Source organism: Arachis hypogaea, chromosome 18, assembly GCF_003086295.3.
Source record: "Arachis hypogaea cultivar Tifrunner chromosome 18, arahy.Tifrunner.gnm2.J5K5, whole genome shotgun sequence".
In the NCBI taxonomy this organism is placed as follows: domain Eukaryota; kingdom Viridiplantae; phylum Streptophyta; class Magnoliopsida; order Fabales; family Fabaceae; genus Arachis; species Arachis hypogaea.
The window spans coordinates 129,798,702-129,820,325 of record NC_092053.1 but is presented as its reverse complement, the minus strand read 5'-3'; the positions used below and the strand labels follow the sequence as shown (position 1 = coordinate 129,820,325).

Here is a 21,624-nt window from a genome sequence, read left to right as displayed (position 1 = left end):
GGTGTGTGAAAGTGAAAGGTAAAATTAGGATTGTAATGAGATAGGGTTTTGAGATGTTTTTTGGACTTTTTTTCGAATAGCCCATTAAAGTTGGCTGTTAGTTAGCTGGTTGGGTATTGAATACTTAGTGAAATTCTTAAAATAAATATAATTATTTATGTATTTTCTCATATCAGTTTAAATTTTTAAAAAAATTTAACTAGAGTTTGATCTTTGTTAAAAATTTTAGTATAACGCAAATAAAAAAAATGAAGAATTTTTATATAAAATTCCTGCAAATCTTATCAAAAAGAAATTTTTAAGTGAGACGCGTGTTAAAAATATAATTATTTATATGTATTCTCTTTTCAGCTTAAACTTTTATGATTTATAAACAAGAGTTCAATCTTTATTAAAAATTTCAGTGAAAAACAAATAAAAGAAAATAAAGAATTCCTATGTAAAGTTTATGAAAATCCTAAAATGAGATTCTTATCGAACATACGTGTTAAAGATATAATTATTTATATGTATTTTTTTTATCTTAAATTTTTGAGACTTATAAATAATTTATAAATGTAAGATAATCTTCTCCTCTTGAGCTAATACTGTCACCAAGTATAGAATTTTTTTCTTTTGAATAAATAGTCATTTGTGATCATAAAAGATTTTGGCGCTGATAAAATTGATCATAGAAGAACTAAATAAATTTTATACCCATAAAAAATGAATTATGTTCTACAAAATATCCAATAGTTAAATTTTTGTTGATTTCATTTAAAAAATACGTTAAAATTCTGAAATTAACCCTACCACCAATTATCTTCAACTTTCTACTATGCCTTGCTCTGAGCCAACAAAAATTTTATCAACGCCATGCTGCCAAACATAAATAAACAAGCTCATCCCAACCAATGCTGGCCATTAGGCCTTTAACACTCATATCAACATCAACAGTGAATTCCGTGTGATGATAGTACCGACTCACAAGCGCATTCTCTATCATCAAATTCCGCACATGCGGCGAAAATCTCACCTTTCTCACTGCATACCTGTGCCCATTCATAACCGCAATCAGAATCCTAAAGCTTCTCACATCCCAAACCTTGATGCTCTTATCCACCAAAGCAATCACAATTATGCGGTCGTCATATTTGTTCCAATCACAAATTAGCACCTCGAATTTATGAGAAGGGAACACCATGGTGGACGAAGGTTCATAAACATCTCACACGCAAAAGGTGCCATCATTGGAGGCGGACACAAAGATGTCAGTGTGGCAGGGGTTCTATACGCCAAAGTAAACGCAATAGGAGTGTTCCTTGAAGGTGCAAAGGGAGGAGGGACGGTCAAGGATCCAAAGCTTAACAATGTCGTGATTGTCCTCCCAAAAGGAGGTGAGAAAGGAGACATAACAGGAGGTTAAAAGTTGAAGATGATTGATAGTAAGGTTAATTTTGGAATTTAAAGTGTTTTTTAAACAATATCAATAAAAATTTAATTATTGAATATTTTTGTCGAGCATAATTCATCTTTTATGGATATAAAATTTATTTAATTCTTCCGTAATCAATTTATTAACACTCGAATCTTTTATAATCAAAAATAATTTTTCCCCTCAGGTGAAATCTAAGTCTATTTTCTAAGTTTCATAAGGACTTGGTTAGGGAAGAAGTGAAATTCACTTAGCAAGGCTTTCACCCAATAACATAAACTCAATTTCTTTATGTAGATTCCACCTTTCAATTTGGTGTATATTTCAAAATCCCTATTCAAAAAATGACATCAAACTGCTTTAGGGCTTGTTTGGGTGAGCTTCTAAGAAAAGATCTTTTTTCGAGTTATCTTTTTTTAAAAGATCTTATAGAAAAGTAAAAGTAATTTTATGTTTGGATATCTCATGTAAAAAGGTCTTTTTATCAATCAATATGTTTGGATATAACAATATAAAAGTACTTTTTTGTTTATTTATTACATGAAAAATATCTTTTTTTTAAGGAAAAAAGATCTTTTAAAAAAAGATGTAAATTACAGCTTCTCAAAAAAGATCTTTTTTTATTTTACTAGTGCTTTTACTTTTACTACTAGAAATTTGCCAAACACGTTAAAAAATAAAAAAAGATCTTTTTTCATTGAAAAAAGATCTTTTTTTTAACAAAATAATAGCGCCCAAACATGCACTTAGGAGTCTTCTTAAAATAGATCTAAAAACACTAATACGACTCTTATTCTTTATAAACAAGATATTGATTTCATTATTTTATATTATATTTTATTGGGTAGATAAAAGGCATTATGATTCGAACTAAAAAATTGATAACAGTCATCATAAGGAATATACATAACACTTGTTTACTTTACATTTTAGTTTGCTCATTTCATAATTTTCTCGAGACCGTTGAAGACGATGTCGACGGAACCTTAGGAAATAGCGGCAAGATGCAGAAGACGGCAGCGAAGAAAATGACAATGGCGATTGGAGAAGACGAGAATGGTGTGAGTGAGTTAGGGTTAGTGGGGATAATTCAGATAATATCTTTTTTTTTTTTAAATTAGCAACAAATTTTGCGACTGATTAGTTTATAAAATTGGCCGTTAACTTAAAAATTAGCAACTAATTTAATGACCACAATTTTACCAATTGAATTAGCAACCAACCAAGTTTCATTCTATTTACCGATCGATTGGTTACAAAATGGGTCGCTAAATTAAAAAATAGTGACCGATTTTGTGATCAAGAGTTCCAAGAACATTCATTCCTTTGTTTTAGTTGCTAAATTAAAAAATAGCGACTGATTTAGCGACCATTTTATTCGTTGTATAAAACTAATCGGTCGTTAATTCGGTGGCTATTAGTGACTGATTCTGTTAGTCACTAAAATTAGTCGCTAACTTAACAATTAGCAACCAATTTAGTGACAAATATTTTAGCGACTGAATTAGCGACCAAATAGTTGTTCACCCTATTTCACTATCAGTTACAAAATCGGTCGCTAAAATAAAAAATAACGACCGATTTTGTGACCAACAGTCCCAAAGACATTACTTTCTGTTTTGGTTGCTAATTCGGTCGTTAAATGAAAAATAGCGACCGATTTTAGTAACTATCTTTATTCTAGTTGTATTAAAACTTTATCGGTCGCTAATTTTGTTATTATTAGTTACCAATTTTGTTGGTCGCTAAAATCTGTCGTTGAATGTAATTTAGCAACCGATTTATCGACTAATATTTTTTTGGTTCTAAAAATTCTATATCGATCGCTATTAGTAACCAATTTTTTCAATCGCTATTCTAATACTTTTTTTATAGTGCTTAGTGTCCTGAAAATATTTTTATAAATATAGCACAAATATTTTTAAAGTTGTACTCCTCCATTCGATCAATATATATATTCCCACACATATTTATATAAGATTAACCTAAAATATTTTTTAAAAGAAGTATTTTTATAATTGATCAGTTTGTTACACGTTTTCACAAATTTTTCAAACTTACTCATTTTCATACATACATGATGAGAAATCACAATTCACATGCACGATTGAAGGAGTCTATGTACCACTGAAATGTACAACTAACGAAATTCAACAAAGACCATAAAATAACTGACTCTTATAGCGTTGACTAAAAAAAGAAAAAAAAAAGTCTTGGCATAAGAGAAGTTCCTTTCAGCTGTAAGATCACATGGCACACTCTTCTATTCTTTCCTAAAGTCTCTTTCTCTGACAACCAACACCGAGTTGGATAAATAATAGGTGTTATATGCATGCTATACTATATAGCATGGTTAATTTATACAATTTGTCATTCATATACAACAGGGAATTGAAAAAGATTTGGGAAATATGTTTTTTAAAATCTCTATTATTATTATTATATAAGGATAAACCATCAAAAAGCACCCGAATAATTTTGTCATTGTCAAAAATAATCAACAAAAATATTTTCAAATAATTTAAAAACATGATAAAAATAATACTCTTTTTAAATATTTTTGTCACATTTTAAAATTATTTGAGGATATTTTTGTTGATAACAAAATTTAAGTGTATTTTTGTCGGTGAAAAAATTATTTGAGTGTATTTTTGGTAATTTACCCTATATATAAAAAATACTTTTTACGGCAAGTTTTTTTAATATGAAACCAAAGTGTAATATTTTTAAATATATTATCTTTTTTTTTTTCTAAAATATGGGACCTTTTGGCAAAATTTTAAATTGAAAAGTTTGATTTTAATTTTAAATTTTTTACTTTTTGAAAACAAAAATTAAAAGTCTGATTTTAAATTTTAATTTTTAAAATTTTTAAAAACAGAAATAAGAGAATCTGATTTCAATATTTGAACTTTTTAATTTTTTTAAAAGTAATAAAATAAGAGAGTTCGATTTCAACTTAAAAAATATTTAATTTGAAAAAATAAAAATCAAAAGGTCCGATTTAATGTTGTAAAAAACAAAATCGGATCTATCAATTTGTGAAATGAGCCATACAATTATGATACACTTTTTTATATTTTATGTGTGCATTATTATACGTCTTTTTTGGCCAATAAAAAAATTACTTTGCGACATTTTAATTAGTTGTTATTAGAAATGTCTTAATTAAAGTATGAAATATTTATTAATTACCTCGATTAATTTTACATTTATAATTAAACTAGATTAACTTTTATAGTAAATATATGAATAAAAATATGAGAGTATAGCAGTAACTGAGATATTGTATTAAAAATTTGATTATTTGATTATAAAAAAATTTGATTATATTATTATAAAGTTTTTTTTATAATTAACTATTTTGATTATGTGTGAAGACTGACTTTTTATTTTATAGAATATTTTTTATAATAGGAATAAAAGAAATCGTACTAAAATGGACAATAATAATAATATATAATTTACTGATCTAAGCAAATCAAATTCCTTATATAATAGGTTCTAAATACCAAATAGTATAGTAAATTATTATTTTTTACCATAAAAGATACTAGCAATAATAAAACTAAAAATAATATATTAAAATTAATTTTTTACCTACAAAAGATAAACCTATCTATCTGACAAAACTAATAAAATGTTGACTATATGTTAAGTTTGTTAAAAGTATTGTTAATTCCCTTCATCCTTTTCCATTTTTTTTTCATAGCTCCTTTTCTTCTAAAATTTTCTAGCAAATACCACCATTTTCATCACCAATAAATCCACCATCATCCAACTTACACCAATCCTAAAATTTTCATATCTAAAATTGCATTGAATTAAAACTCGGATTGTATTAGAAATTAACAAAATTGAATTTAATATTAAAAAGACTAACAAATTCTAAGTATTAAAATTCAACTATATTATCTGTACAATAATATTTTGCTATTAAATCAGTTATTTGTATAAAATATATAATAAAAAAAATTAAAATATATATTTATACATAAGTATATGGTGATTGATTTTTTTGTATACATATAATATTTTTTTTTTACTAAAATAGCCTTTTAAGATTAATCTTAAAAACAATAAAATGCCTCTTTAGTATTTTCAATTTGTGCAAAATTATTCCTAAATAATTTTTATTTTGTCTCTATTATTTTGATATACAAAATAAAAAATATTAAAGATAAAATTAAATAAAAATAAATGTTAGAGATATTTAAAAAATATATAAACATTAAAAATAAAAGATATATTTTTTTCTTATTGACTACACTTCAATCCAAAAAATAGAAAATAAAAAATGGAAAAAAGAGAAAATAAAAAGTCTTGGTGTGACCGTGTGTGACTGTAAAAGAGAATAGATGTGAGCCAAAAATGAATGGAAGAAACCAGTTCATATATATATATATATTGAGTTCTATGGTATTTTTTATTATGCTGCCTAAATTGTCTAACTTGATTTTAAAAGTAAAAAATAAAATATTTAAAATTTATTAAATATTATTTATTTATCTTTTTAGTAAATTAGACATTTGAGACCGTAACATTCACCGTGTGTATATATATATATATATATATGGCCCACATTCATTGGAAGCATGTAATTTGATATGCCACGAAGTCTACATTACCATAAAGAAGAAATTGACATAAAGAAAGAGATAACACTAAGTAGCTGAATTCTCATTAATTAGGTACTCCATGCATCAAGGAGCAAAATAGTGACTACTGACTAGTGTTGTCATCACTAATCAAGTGACAATTTTTCTCAATTTATTTAGGGTATGATAGGACAGAGTTTCTTAAAATTATGAAAAAATTAAAGGAAAATGTTGAATAATTAAGTGGTTAATAAAATTTAAATACATGAAATAAGAGAAGATGAGAAGAGGTTGATTTCAAATTAGGTAAATGCTCAATTTAGTCTATATGAATGAGTGATTTTATTTGGTATTTATACTTTTAATTGAATCAGATTAGTCTTTCATAGGTTACTAATTAATGCAACTCAGTCTCTCCAACTGAATTTGTGATCATGTTGTTACAGCATGTTAACATGACACATGACACATTTAGTAATATGTAGGAGTCACTGTTAAACAAAAAATGCTCAATTTAATTTGTATGTAATAAGATTGAGTGCTTATTTGGGCGTCATTATTTTGATAAAAAAAATTTTTTAAAAAAAGATATTTTTTTTAATTTTTTAACGTGGTTGGCAAATTTTGAGTAGTAAAAATAAAAATACTAGAAAATTAAAAAAAAACATCTTTTTTTAGAAGCTGTAATCTACATCTTTTTTTAAAAGATCTTTTTTTCTTAAAAAAAAGATGTTTTTCATGTAATAAATAAACAAAAAAGTATTTTTATATTGTTATATCCAAACATAATTGATAGATAAAAAGATCTTTTTGCATGAAATACCCAAACATAAAATTACTTTTACTTTTCCATAAGATCTTTTAAAAAAAGATAACTCGAAAAAAGATATTTTCTTAAAAGTTCACTCAAACAAGCCCCGAATCATTTTGATTCATGTACTTTTAATTAAAACCAAATTAATCCCTGTTGGAATCAAATTTGTCATCTATTCTTCCTAAAAGCTAGCAATTGTTGCGTTGATGGAGGGTTTTGGGTTATTTTATGCTTGTAAATGGTAATATCGGTAGTATAAAAATAAGTCCGGTCAAGTTGAATTTTAATTTAGATGAACATAATTTATGTTATAAATATATGATTTAAGTTTCGGATTATTTTTTATGAATTTTTTTCAGACTCAAGTTAAACCGATCCTAAAATAAACTAAATCACAAGTCCTGTCAAATAAACTAAATCTCAGATCCCCCGAATAAAGTGTCATTACTTAATTTGGAATGAAGATATTTTTTCATAAAAACCTACTTGACATCACCATTTGTGTGTACATAAAATAACCTAAAATTTATTATCAACATAATAATTGCTAGCTTTCAAGAGAGAAGGAATCAATTTGGGTTAGTCGAGTGACTAGCTCACTCATTTGTTTAAATAAGTATCGAGAATTTAAACTCCATTTTGTGCTGCACACAACAACTTAATGACTAACGACAAATCCTTAAATAGAATAACAATAATTTACACAGACTAATTTAGTTCAATTCAGGTATAGAAATCAAAATGACTTAAACATATTACATATATAGGTTAATTTAAACATTTTCTTATAGCACAAATTCTTACGTGTCACTGAATATTCTAGATCAGCTCATGTGTAACGATGTTATAACGAACTCCATTAAAGAAAAAACTAATTTGGTTCAAGTTAATAATGTATAAAAACTAATTAATTTGATTCAATTAAAAGTTTATGGACTAAAAAAACTCAATAATTTGAGGATTTTTTTAAGAGAGTATTTTGAATTTTTTTATTGTATTATTATTGAACCAACTATATATATTATAGAAAAAATTTTAAGTGTATTGAGAACACCGGTGTTTCAGTTGTTTTAACAATTGATTTTAATTAATATATATTATATATATTTTTTATAATTCAGATCAACGGTTAAAATAACTGAAACACCAGTGTTATCGGTACACTTGAAACTCTTCCTATATTATATAGAAAAAGGATACTAGATGACAAGAGGTGAGCATGGGACAGTGCAGTTGCGGAACTTGAAATAAAATTGGGGCCAGATAAAAGATAATTGTTAAGATGTTTTTGATATGGACCCCATTTAAGATAAGTTCGCCTAACCTCATCTCTCTAATTTGGGTGATATTGCCAAATTTAAAGCCGTTTTTCATTGTCTCGTTCTAAAGAATTAAGGTCAAACTCATCAGATCTTTGAACTTTTGAAGGTTGTATCTCACTTTCTTCGTGATTCATTAAAGTAGAAAAACTATCCACATGTGTTGATATTGTAAAGGGTAATGCTAGGTAACCAATAATTTTTTTAAACAATATGAACAACCACCAATCAAATTAAAACACACTACACCTCCAAATTAACCACCTAAATCTTAATATTAGAATAATCATCCGCACACCTAGTGAAATGAACATCCGATCTATCCATTGTTCACATTGTTTAGTATTTTCATTGTCTACCTATACTTTTCCTATTGTAAAAATTATATGTTCTCCTTCTTGAATATTAGCCTTCCTCTTAAAAATGCATCAATTCTTTGATTTTTCATGATTATTTTATATAAAAATTTGAATATATATCCTGTAAAATATGTAAAAAAAAATTAGAATGATAAATATTAAAATTTATAATATTTATTGAATTTTGTATCAATTTATACAAATATAATAATATCAATACTTATTGAATATTCTAATATTTTTTATCATATAAAAAATTAAATTAAATAAACAGTAAAATATAAAAGAATATTAAATTACATAAATAAAAAATGCTTAATTTTTTATATTTGAATTCAAAGATAGAGGGAGTGTTGCTTATTGAATAAAGAGCTGTGAAATATAAATACACTCAATTCAGTCCAAATCCAACAAGGTTTAAATATTTAAAACTAAAAAATTATTGTGCAATAAAAATAAGAGATAAAAATTAAACTTTAATATTTATATCATAATAAATTAAAATATTTTAGCTAACTAAATTATTTTTTATTTTTTAAAAAAATACTACTATTTTTTTTAACAAAAATTGCAGCCATAGCCCTTGTTTTAACTAAGCTCTGCCCTGGGACAGTGGCAAGAGGACCTCGATGTGGATATACCATTGCCACAGTGCGCAATTTTAATGTTATTTGGTAGTTATGTTTTATAATTGATTAAAATAAAGAGTGGAACATGTCAATTCAATAAGTCTTCCTCTATGTACTTTTGTGGGGAACTCCAAAATTAATTAATTAATCAATTAATTAATAACTTCTCATAATGCTTAGTTGGTGACCGTACAAAGTAGATGTTTGTTGAATCTGCTGAGTGGTATTTTTAGTAATATATAAATTTAGGTTATTTTTAAAGAACAAGAGCTAACAAACCAATAATGTAGGTTATTTTTAGTAACCATTTTTTTTTCCCAGAAATATCCAAAAAACTTAAAAACTAAGCAACGACCATGATCTGGTGATAATTCTGTTTTTTTTTTATATATAAATAATTGTGGTTTATTTGAGAATATTTTTTTTTATCAGTTTGATTATATATTTAGATATTTTTGTCCATCAAATCTGATTAAATTGGTCCAAACTAAATAAAAATTACTCATACACATACACATGAATCACACTTTTTCTTCTTCAAATAAAAATAACATTGAAATTTTTTAACTGTGATATATAAATTTCTTAACTTTTGGCTCGAAAATTTTCAAGATTTTGGATTTGATGTTGTTTTTTATTTTTATTTATAAAATTAATTATCTTTCTTTCAAAAGTTTGTGTGTTTATTGTTAAAAAAATAAAAAGTTGCATAATTTTTTTATTTTTCTATTTTTTGATTTTTTTTTTAATTTTTAGAGTAAAATATTGTTTTTGTTCTTAATATTTGGGGTAAGTCCCAAAATTATCCATAACGTTTAAATCGTTCTATTTAGGTCCCTACCATTTCAAAATTGGCTTAATGTTGTCCTGCCGTTAAGGATCTGTTAACTGAATTGACAGCGGGATAAAATTGAGACGATTTTGAAACATTAGAGACTTAAATAAGACAAAAACGTTGGAGACAAAAATGATACATAAAAATGAATTTTAATTTTATCTTTTAATAATATCAATTTTTTACGATACATAGTTATTCAATTATTTTTTAATGATATCTCAGTAAATTAAACCTAATTACATTACTTTTATTCTAGATAAAATTATTTTTTATGATTTTACTCTTAAAAATTTTAGAATGAAAGTAAAATTATAAAAATAAATTTATTTAGAATGAAAGTAATGTGATTAAGTGTAATTTATTTAGATGTGATTGAAAAATAATTGAATAACTATATACAGTAAAAAATTAAAATTTATTTTTATGTATCATTTTTGTCCCCAACGTTTTCGTCCTATTTATGTCCCTAATGTTTCAAAATCGTCTCAATTTTGTTTCGCCGTCAATTCTGTTATCAAATCCCTAATGGCAAGACAACATTGAGCCAATTTTAAAATGTTAGGGACTTAAATATGACGATTTAAATGTTTGAGACAACTTTGGAACTTACCCTAAATGTTGGAGACAAAAACGATACTTTACTCTTGCTTTTATTCTTCTTAAAAGGTAAAACAAAAAGAATTAAAAGTGTGAAACGGAAAGAACTATAAAAATAAGAAAAAGGAGGAGGACGAAGAGAAGGAAGAATTCGAAAAAAATATAAAACAGAAAAATAACACAAAAAATTTGTAAACTGCGACACAAAAGTTTTTTAAAGAGTAAAGTGACAAATAAACTCATGAGAATTTATACTTTTAACATTTTAGTTCCTAAAAAAATACTAATAAAGTTCTCTATGATAACAGATGTGGACACATTACTTTTAAATTAGTTCCTATAATTTAGATAAAAAAATCTTAATTTGAACTAATTTTCCACATCTGAAGGATATTATTAGTATTTTACTTAAGGACTAATCTGTCCAAAATATAAATTCTTAAAAATTTATTCTTTTTTAAATTTGATACCAAAATTTTTTAACTATAACATAAAAATTTTGTAATTAAAAGTTTTTAAGGTTCTGGATTTAATGCGGTAGTTTTTTGAGAATTTATTTTGTTTTTTCTTTTTTTTTGGTTGTCGCTTTTTTTTATTTTAATTATGTATTTTTTTTATTCTTGTTTCTTTTTTGAAAAAGAAAAATAAAAAAAAAAGATGATAATAATAATGTGAAAAAAAAAAAGAAAAAAGTTAAAAAAAAAGGGCAAAAAAAAGAAAAATGCAGAATATGTTTTATATTTTTGTTTCAAATAACATATAAAATTAAAATATATTATTTTAATTCAGTTAGAGACTTGTTAAATAAAAGTTTAGATGCATAATTTTTCTGATTTTCTTATTGGCTTTAGCTTATTTTGCGTTATGGAATTGATTTTCAGTGATTAGAAAGCCCTACAACCTCCCACCAATATTCAATTGTCAGATTCACAAAGTAATATTCTTTTATTGAAGTTAAAAGAAGACTATACACATGATAACTTGTGAATTATTTAAATAGCACACGTAAATAAGCAAAAATGTACTTTAAATAACTAGTGCTATTTTACATATGCTTTACGTCAATAAACAAAAATATATAGTGAGTAATTGTTTGTGTATATATAATATTTTTTAACTTTGAAATATTTAAGAATTTGAAATAACTGATTATGAACCAAAAATATGTTATTTTAAACGAGTATACTACTACTACTACTAATAATAATAATAATAATTTATTATTATTATTATTATTATTATTATTATTATTATTATTATTATTATTATTATTATTATTTGTACACTCAATTTAGTATATCACTTTTATTCATCTAATCCACAACTATTAAATAAATTGCAGTTTTTATCCATTTTTATTTATCTAATATATTTTATCTTTAGATATAAGTTGAAGCCTGAAATAAATATCGCATGAAGTGTAGAAATAACATTACTTTTTGATGAAACAAGAAGGGTTTCTCAACTGATGCATAAGGATATATATTGATTAGGATTTACAATGAACATCATAATCTTATTATTGGTCACTTCAATGAGGAAAAACTGCTGGGTCAATATCTTAAAGGCATTAACTAACACATTGTCTGTATAAAGATTTATAGACTGTCAACCAAAACTATAACTTTTACATACAATTGTTTTTTAGTTATGCAAAGAGTTAAATTATTTTAGTGACATGGCCAAAATAATAATAATAATAATAATAATAATAATAATAATAATGATGATGATGATGATGATGATGATGATGATGATGATGATGTGAAAGTGAAGTTGAAGTGGGAAAGAAGAAAAAGAAAATAAAGATCAGAATTTGAGTGTGTGTTTGGATTATGGTTTGCAAACTGAGGTTTGTATAAAATTGATTTTGTAGAATTGATTTTGATCAAAAGTGAGTTAGTATTAACGTGGTTTATGTTTGGTAATTTTTATTCAAAATGGATTATAGTAAACTAAATATTGTTTGGATTACATTATTCAAAATCACTTTTAGATAAAAAATTACAAAAAAGGACATGAATTTAAATAATTATTTTATGTTATCTTATAATTTTATTTTAAATATTTAAATAAATTTTAATATTTTTTTAGTACTCTCAATATTTTTTAGTACTCTAATAGGATTAATAGAATTATAATACAAAGTAAAAAAAATATTCCATACAAAAAAAAATAACAATAACAATAAAAGAACTCATAAAAAAACAGAAGTTTTATAAAAAATAATAATATTACATAAGAGAGTATTAGAAAAAAGTACTATAAAAAAAATAAACATATGAATAATGAAGGACATAATTGGTACATAAAACCTAAAGTTCAATCCAACGTGAAAAGGTGAACGGAAAAGCTAGAATTTTTAGCTTTTGGTAAACCTGGGTTGAAGGCAAAAATCACTTCTGCGTTTACAGCATAAAAATATTGCCAAACATAAAGATGAAGCTTTCAAGAAACTCAAACGAGCTTCTCTCTTCTCCAACGTAAATCCAAACACACCCTACTATTTAGACCATTGAAAGTTGTTATGAATAGCATTAGTTACCACACACTCAACTTTTCATTTTCTTCACTTTCTACATGTTCCAAATCTTTTCAGCAGTTGGATGAGTTACCACTTAACAATGGAACTACATTTAGTGGTTCTACAAATATCATTGTACAAGGATAGACCTCTTTGATTGTGCTTCATTCTTTTGCAAAAATATCATAACATAATATTATCCGTAAGCATCTGAGCTTTAATTTGAAGTGGATGCTTTTATAAAATGAATAGCATTAGCAATTTATGGCAACTCCATGAATTGTATATGCTGCTTATGCAAATCTTATCAAGTGCAATTTGGGATAGGAATTTTCAACCCCAAGAGGGAACACAATGCCAAACACACCCTTAGGAACAAGCAGTGAGCACAAAATTTCACATCCATATCATGGTACTCAATTAATGAATTTCCACAATTACCAGGTTCACCAATACCATGTTCAAAGCAGTAGTCCTTATAGAAACATACTACTTATGCAATTCACATATGCACACAGCACACGTTCAAGAAAAAGGCTGCTCAAAGCATGAGTCATGTAACTCAATGAGGATTGAACTTGGTGTAATATAAAGGATTCCCCAATACAAGTTGCAATTTCACATATTGAAATCTACACAAACTCACTTTCAGTCTATATACATAACATCCTGCACAACAGGACTAGCAGTACAAAATGCAATCCATACAAATTGCCTCAAAAGCAAAGGAACTTAAAATGATCAGTGAAACACCAAACAAAAACACATTATTAAGAAACACATGCATATTGTTTGCAGTGAACGCATGTTCACCAACATACTTCAAAGTGGCAGAGTGGTTTTATTGCCGGGATCAAGCAAAACCAGACTATAACCTTTCGGATAGGTACTTTGCCAGGGAATCAACTGGCCTAGTGGAGTCGAAGTTTCCAGAGTTTCGATGCCTTATCTTCATGCGAGCAAGGTAATCAACAGCAATCCAGGGGAAACTCAGCATCACCACATTCCCCAAACTACCTGGCTCCTGGCTCTCTCGGGACTTGAATTGCAGTTCAAGGGACTTCTTTACCCACTCAGGATGATATGTCACCTGATACCACGCCGAAGCTTTCTTTTCATACAACAGATTCTTTTCTTCGTCACTTAATTCTCCTGCATCTGGATTCAAATTCAATTTCTCGAACATGTTCCGGAATTCTTTTTTCAGGGCACTATATGAGTGCTTGAGTCTCTCCTTCAGCTCCCCTTGCTTCCTACTGTTGTATTTTGGCATTGACCAGATCTGCCCAGTGACAACCTCCTCTTCTCTTTTCACTTTATATTGACCAAGAAGTCCACTCAATTGACCATCATAAGAGCACTTCTTTTCCCATGCATCAGCAATAAAATCAGCAGATCCTGGAACCTCAAGATCTGTATCGTAAGGTATGTCATCTGTTGGATAGTTCAAATCAGGTGCATCAATTTCTTTATCATAGGCATCTTTGATACTCCTGTAAAGTCTGCCAAGGATTTTTGTGGATTTATAGGATTGGTGCGGCTCCTTGCCCATAAAATCAGGGTACAATTTTGGTTTCAATTGAGGTGGCATGGCAACAATCTTCCCAGTCTTTGGAAAATCAACCGCAGTTGCTGCTAACTCAGCCAGTTTTATGCATTTCTCGTCCAAGGCACCATACTCGCTGCAATCGGCATGTACAACATGTGCATTGCATATGGTACCCAAATGCTCATTGACCATGTTTCTGACAAAAAAATCTACAATGTCCTGCAGAATGAAAGACAGACAACTTTCAATTGCTGAGTCACACCGTTAACAGAAAAAAGGCAATGAGAAAAACCAACTTAAAGCATATCCTAAATCAAGGTTGCAGAAGACTGTGCAAGTCCGTACATAAACATGTGCAACATAACACACACAACATGAAGCTAAAAACATACTATGTTTTATTTCCTAATTTACTCACAATTCGGTATTACATTAGTACATAGTGTTCCCCTATATGAAATATTATCTCATTAATGCAAGTTCCTACCAGAAATTCACACAGAAATGAAATTAAAATTTTCATATTAACCATGGGCCATGAACAATACTGCACACTACTGCTTGTTAAAGAGGAAATTCATAGATAAAGTTTGGAAAGAAAGGCATATACCCGAGTAGTGACTTGACGGTTGGTACGTTGGCTTTCTTGTGCAGTATAATCCATAGGTATCCAGCTACTCTTACTAGGTGGAATAAGATTTTCATCCCATGTGGCAAAATAAAGATCCCCATCAAGATCACTTCCAGAAGCCTCATTTGTATGAGGTCTGTCCCCTTTTTGAGGGAACACAAGACAATCATGTAAATGATGCAATTCAGGAGCATCAACTGCCTCCAAAACTCTTACATCACCTGGGTGAAGACAAGGATTTTTGGCTATAACCACCAAACCTTTCACTATGTGAAGGTTCTTTGTCTCTGAAAATCTTGACCCATGCTTTGAGAAACAATTCTCAAGTGAGGGAGTAGACACTTGAACAAAGCATTGCCCTTGTTCAAGCACAGCCAACTCATCTAATACACCCATCAACCACCGGCCAGAAGATACAAAAATCCTAGACTTTTCTCTGAGTCCCCATAACTGTGCAGCACGTGTGGAAGTCAACATACCTCTAAGGTGAGGTTCATTTTGGGGGTTGAAACCACAACTTAACATTATTGCTGCAGCATTTCCATGCTCAGCACAGGATTTCGTAAGAACTTCAAATGCCACATTGGCATCCACAAGCATTTCATTTAACCTTGAAATCATTGCCTCCTGCATTTGCCAAAATATTTCATCTGATACATCCAATGCTGAAAGCAATGTTATAATCTGCCTATTCAGAAATCCAGGCTGAAACCTAGTCCAAGCACAAATCTCCAAGGTCTTATGATTAGAAGAAAACTTGTCCATACTAGGCCTTAAAGAGAGCCGATGCTCATCCCTTTTGGCAGGCCAAGAGGCTACTACCCCTTTAAAACCAGCAAATCTGATCTGATATGCAGAGGGCACACTGTCCAATTTCAACTTTTCAGCAACTTCCCCTGCCAGATCAGTAGTAATAATACCAATGCCATCAGAGAAAACATAGTTATTCCTTACAATATCTGGCAAACGATAGTTAACCTCAGCATCTGCAACTTGAACTGTTGCATAAGTGGATGAAAAACACTGTCCCATCCGAGCAGCACATTTTGCAATATTGTGTATTTTGAACTTTCCCATCCAATTTCTTATGGTATCACAAGTTTCGTTGCTTGCATTAGCAAAAAACCAAGCAGAACGATCCCGCAGTTGATTGGAAGAGAAGGCCAAAAACGAATACTTTCGGCCACATAAATGAAACCCCTCTTCCAAGATATTCTTCACCCTCCTATATATTAGTGTCTTCTGCGGAAAGGAGTTTGAAGTGATTTCCTTCACTATGGGAGCAACATAATAGTTAAGAGCATTCGCATTGATTGTTTGCATGCCTTCATCCATAAAGGTGACCCTTAAGAAACGATCTGAAAGTTCTTTGTAGTTTCTAAGAACCCTGTTGGACAGTTCAACCTCTGGTGGTATACAGTAGGCTTTAGTTGGAGTGATGACCAGTCTTCTAACCTCAACAACATCATCTAACTGTTTCGAGTTCTGAAAAAGTTTTGGATTTCTGAGCAACCATTCTTGGACTTGTTTCAGCCTCTTAGCTGCATCAAACACTGGACGCTTGTATGAACATAAGTGTTTCAGGGCAGCCACATTGACCTCCTTAGGCTGATTTCTCAGCAATTCAAAAAACTCGTCTGACAAACTGTGTTGATTGATTATACCTTTGTGCAAGACAGCATTAACCAAGAATATAACATCAAAAGCAACACCTTTCTGTGAATGAATGCAGAAGAAAGGATCTGACATGGACACACCAAAATCTAGTTCATCCAGTACCCTAGGTGGTCGCCTAAGTGAAATATCTTGCACTCTTTGAGCTCTCAAGTAATGCATGGCCTTAACCAATTTTGCACCATGGCGTGGTGGTATTGAAATTCTATAAAAATTGCAGCGACCAATGGCCCCACTTGGTGTAAAATCAGTGGTCCTAGCCCACGGATCGTCGTCATCAAGCAAATCAATTGGAGATTCTACAATGTCATCATCTGCAGTTCTATACCAAACCCAAGGAGCTGAAGCAAGGTGCAATAAAACAACAAAAGATGACATATCCTTATATTGCTTTATCTCATTTATGTCTCTCACCAAGAATCCCACCTGAAAATCACACTTTATGACTGCTTTTGTTTCTTTTCCTTTGAATGCAAATACAACGTCCTTATTGAAACAAACTTTGCACATGCTATCAAAAGGATCCACTAGAAAGTTTACCCCTTTGTTAGGTCCTCTCCAAGCGACTACAAATTCCTCAGGCTTAACTAAAGTACCAATTTCAACAAGTACATCACACATCTTAAAAGGAGTTGTCTTTCTCCTCCTCTGCCTTAAGAAGTGTGGATTTTCAGGACCACAACTAACTTTCAACGGCGAGTTATTCAAAACTAGATCACCTCGACCTGCAGCACTAAGAGCCTCAGCTACATATTCCGACATTGCGAAATGCACAAAGGCATGGGGCTCCACCTTCTGATAGGCATCAGTTTTTTTAACCCGTGTAGTATCAATGATGCTGAAATCTGGATATGACTCTGGAGGGGTCCAAGATGTTTTCAAGCGACACCTATCTACCATTCCAATTTTCTCTTCCAAGAATACCACAAGATCATTTGCTCTGACCTCACGGTCAAATCCACCAATGCTAACCTGAGTAACCACAGTCCCCTTTTCACTTCCTTCAGAATCCATTTTCTCAAGATCCTGAAAAATTATAAATCGCACAATTTATCAGAAATTCAGAATTCACAAATCAATACTTGGCTGCAGGAAACCTTCAATCCCAACAAATCCCCAAAGCCGAATTCATTAGGTTATAAATAAGCAACAAACCAGCATTCAAAACAAACACAAGTAGTTCACTCCTCTAATCAATTTCGGCTTAAGTTTATTAAAATATAAAATATATTAAAAGTACGAAAAAGGAAAAAAAATAGAGAAAATAAGTTCATGTTTTGCTGGCAACCAAACAGACCCTGTACATACATCAAATGCAAATAACTAAAATACAAAACATATCCAAGCATTTCAAAATGAAAACCATTACACAGAAGAGAAAACAATAACAGAAGAAAAAGCCAAAAAAAAAATGCAACTTGGGACTTGAGAGGCACATTTCAACAAGTAGCTTGTAGAACACAATTTACAAAACAAATTAACCTGTGAAAGCACAAAGGGAGAAAGCACTGACATCCAAAACGAAAAAGATTGTGTAAGCTACAGCTCAGTATGGAAAGCAACAGAACAAGCATCAGTTACATATAGATCTGATCCAAAAATTCTTTGTTTCTCCTTCTTCAGTGAGTCAAATCCTAGAATTCAGGCATCAATTACAAGTTAAAGTTAAAACAGCCGCACAAGGAAGCAGGGCTTCAACTCTTAACAACACAGAAGCATAGGATTCGATGCAGAGGGAACATGTGTTGCAAAGTAACCCTCTTTGGCTCTTTCCCTGTACCCTAATTCTCAATTGCAATTAAAGTAGCACTCCTAAGTCCTAATTTCTAGAAAAGCAAATGGTGTAACATGGCTGACCCATTAACCAGCAAGGACTTAAAAGATACAATTTTGATCAATACAATTAATCTAACCTAATCAAGCATCATCATCATCATCATAATCAACTGAACAATCCAACGACACCATCTTGATCATCAACCAATTATAGAAATAAAAAAAAGGAATTACATTACAGGAGAAAGTAGAAAGATAACTGATTGAATGAGGAGTGGGAATGGGAAAATGGCGAAGGAAAAGTGGGATTTTGAAGTTGGAAGAAGAAGAGTGTGTTGGAGTGAGGGGGTTTAGAATAGTGTGAGTGTGAGTGTTGGAAATGAGTTGCCTTCGGAACGAAGTTTATGAGAGTAACTAACTAACTACAGACAACACAAGCATCGCCCCTCTCCTCCTCTTTTTCTTCTTTTCAAGGTTGCGTGAACCAAACCGGTTAATGAACTGATAGAGTGACTGATTTAATGGTTTAATCAAAGGTTAACCGGTTTTATTAAATATAAAATTATTAAAAATTTAATATATAATTTTAAATATTTAAATTTAATTATTTTTAAATTAATAAAATTTAAAATTTTATAATTTTATGTAATAAATCATTCATAATCTATTACTTTATAAACAACTTCCAAGTTTATAACTACAAAAATCAAACAAACACACAATGATCTACCACAAAAAAAAAACATTAATACGCAAGTTTTAAACTAAACAAAAACACTACTCATCACAAATCATAATAATCATTAAGAGTTCCCATAAATTAACTCAGCAAAAAATACTCAACACAATCATTCAAATGAACCATCAAACATTATTTTAGAAAATCAGCAACAACATTATTTCAGAAAATTTAACAAAATTCAACAAAACAGCAACAACATTGTTTCAGAACAACTTAGAACAATAAAATTATTTCAGAAAATTCAACAAAACACCATCAACCATCATCCATCGAAGTTTAACAAAATAAGCAAAAATTAACAAAAATAGAAAAATCAGCAACTTGGAGTCAGATTTCAGTGACCCAAAATCAGTAAAATTGACAAAATAAACAAACATAAATTGAAGCAGCTTTGTTAACCAACAGTGAGGGAGGAAGGAAAGTGAGCTCGGACAATGTAAACTAAACATACCTTTTTAACCTTTTATTCTTTGTGTAGATGCAAAAATCTTTGAACCAAAACAAAATATTTTATTTATTCTTTATTTTTTACTTTTTTAACAAAAGAGTTTTGCCTTGTATTTTATTTTCTGACATTTTCTTTAAATATTTTATGATGTATATTGATAGGATTAGTATTGAACTAGCCTAATTAGAGAATTATACTATGAATAGAAGTATGATGTAATAATATAGGGATATCCATTATGTAATGAGAAACTCTATTTTTCCTCTTTGGCCCTAATTCTAGGGATTTCTCCTCTATTCTGTCTAATTTTTTATCTAGTTCTCTATTTCTTGATACAAATTTGTATCAAATGGTGCTTTCATTGAACACCATACCAAACTCCCATGATAATTCCTCGGATTCGATTTGGGATCAAATTCAAACTAGTTTACAAAGCTTGAATTCAGATTATCAAAAACAAGATACTTGAAGAAATTCAAGCAACTTGCACCAAAATTTGTGCAACCTTGCACAATCATCAACAACTCCAGCGGTCTCCAATTTTCCAGATTCACGACAACCCAGAGGCAGATAATTCAACAACTCCTGAAGCAGAAATTTCCACAGCTCTACAATTTGGAGAACAACACACCATAGGAGCAGAAGGAGAATCCTCAGATTTTAATTTGGTAATTCAATCACAACAACAGCAACTTGAAGAATCACCAAGCAGAAAATTTAGTTACTCATCACACAGCAATTCAGCAACAAATCTACCAGCAGAAAATCTCACAACAAACTCAGATTATGCAATACAAACAGAAATTCCAGTTCACACAGAAAAAGAAGAAGAAGAAGAAGATGAAGAAGACGCAGAAGAAGAATCAGATTTCTGTTTCCTAGTCCAACCACAGCAGCAACAAGCAAAATCAACAGAAATGGCAGTTCAAACAACAATTCAGCAATCCTCATTGTCAAGTTATATTTACAAAGATGCGGTGCCACAATTTCAGCAACAACAACAAAATTCATGCCAAACTTCAAAAATCATGGATGCAGAAGAAGAAGAACTCGATGCAAATTCAAATTCAACAAACAATTCAACAACAAATTTGCAGAATGTATCAACAATTTTGGATCCAGATTTTCAAATCCACATCAAAACAAAACCTCGAAGGTGTGGCGGAGGATTCCGGCGCGTTTCTCCGATCTTGGCAAGACCAGCTCCACTCCTTGCGGCGGTCTTCCCTTGGGATCGTGAAGAGGAGGCTCCAACGACGAAGAAGCAGGTGGCAGCTGCGTTTCCAGGGAATCGCGACGGAGCACGAGACAGTGACGGGTTGCCGCAGCTAGCAGTGGATTCTGCAGCGGACGGTGCGAACGGAACCGAGGGAAGGTGGAGAAGTAGCCACTGGAGCCAGACGGTGGTGCTTGGCTCGCCGACGGTGGTTCTTCCGACAGCAGCCCCGCACTTAGTTGAGAGGGAGAGAGGAGAAATGAGGTTCTTGCTTGTCTGATCCCTTGGGGTTTCAGTTTTCTTGTGAATTGTGAGTAGTTCTGAAGAACACTTTCTGTGTGCGATGACCAATTAATTTGTGCCACGTGTAAAGCCACTACACGACTCTCTCACCTTCTCGTTTGCCCTGTACTTAAGGTCTAAGTCTAACCGTCTAAGGGGGCCATTGTATATTCCTGATTTTCTTTAGAATTTTTTTAAAGAGAAACTGTTGGGT

General features: G+C 30.1%; 1 protein-coding gene and 1 pseudogene across 1 annotated transcript; both read right to left on the bottom strand.

The window, feature by feature from the left end:
• Positions 1 to 804: 804 nt before the first annotated feature.
• On the bottom strand, positions 805 to 1,381 carry LOC112770551 (uncharacterized; annotated as a pseudogene).
• A 12,235-nt stretch (positions 1,382 to 13,616) lies between these two features.
• LOC112772172 (RNA-dependent RNA polymerase 6) lies at positions 13,617 to 21,416 on the bottom strand. The gene is made up of 3 exons (XM_025817060.3): positions 21,062 to 21,416; positions 15,252 to 17,972; positions 13,617 to 14,860 (listed from the first exon to the last, which is right to left on the bottom strand). The coding sequence occupies exons 2-3, from the start codon at positions 17,958 to 17,960 to the stop codon at positions 13,961 to 13,963; spliced, it is 3,609 nt and encodes a 1,202-aa protein (XP_025672845.1). The 5' UTR covers positions 17,961 to 17,972; positions 21,062 to 21,416; the 3' UTR covers positions 13,617 to 13,960.
• Positions 21,417 to 21,624: the final 208 nt, after the last annotated feature.

Coding starts and splice junctions, on each gene's coding strand:
- LOC112772172 (XM_025817060.3), bottom strand. CDS start 17,960: ATGGATTCTGAAGGAAGTGAAAAGGGGACTGTGGTTACTCAGGTTAGC. Junction 14,861..15,251: donor ACCGTCAAGTCACTACTCGG/GTATATGCCTTT, acceptor TTCATTCTGCAG/GACATTGTAGATTTTTTTGT.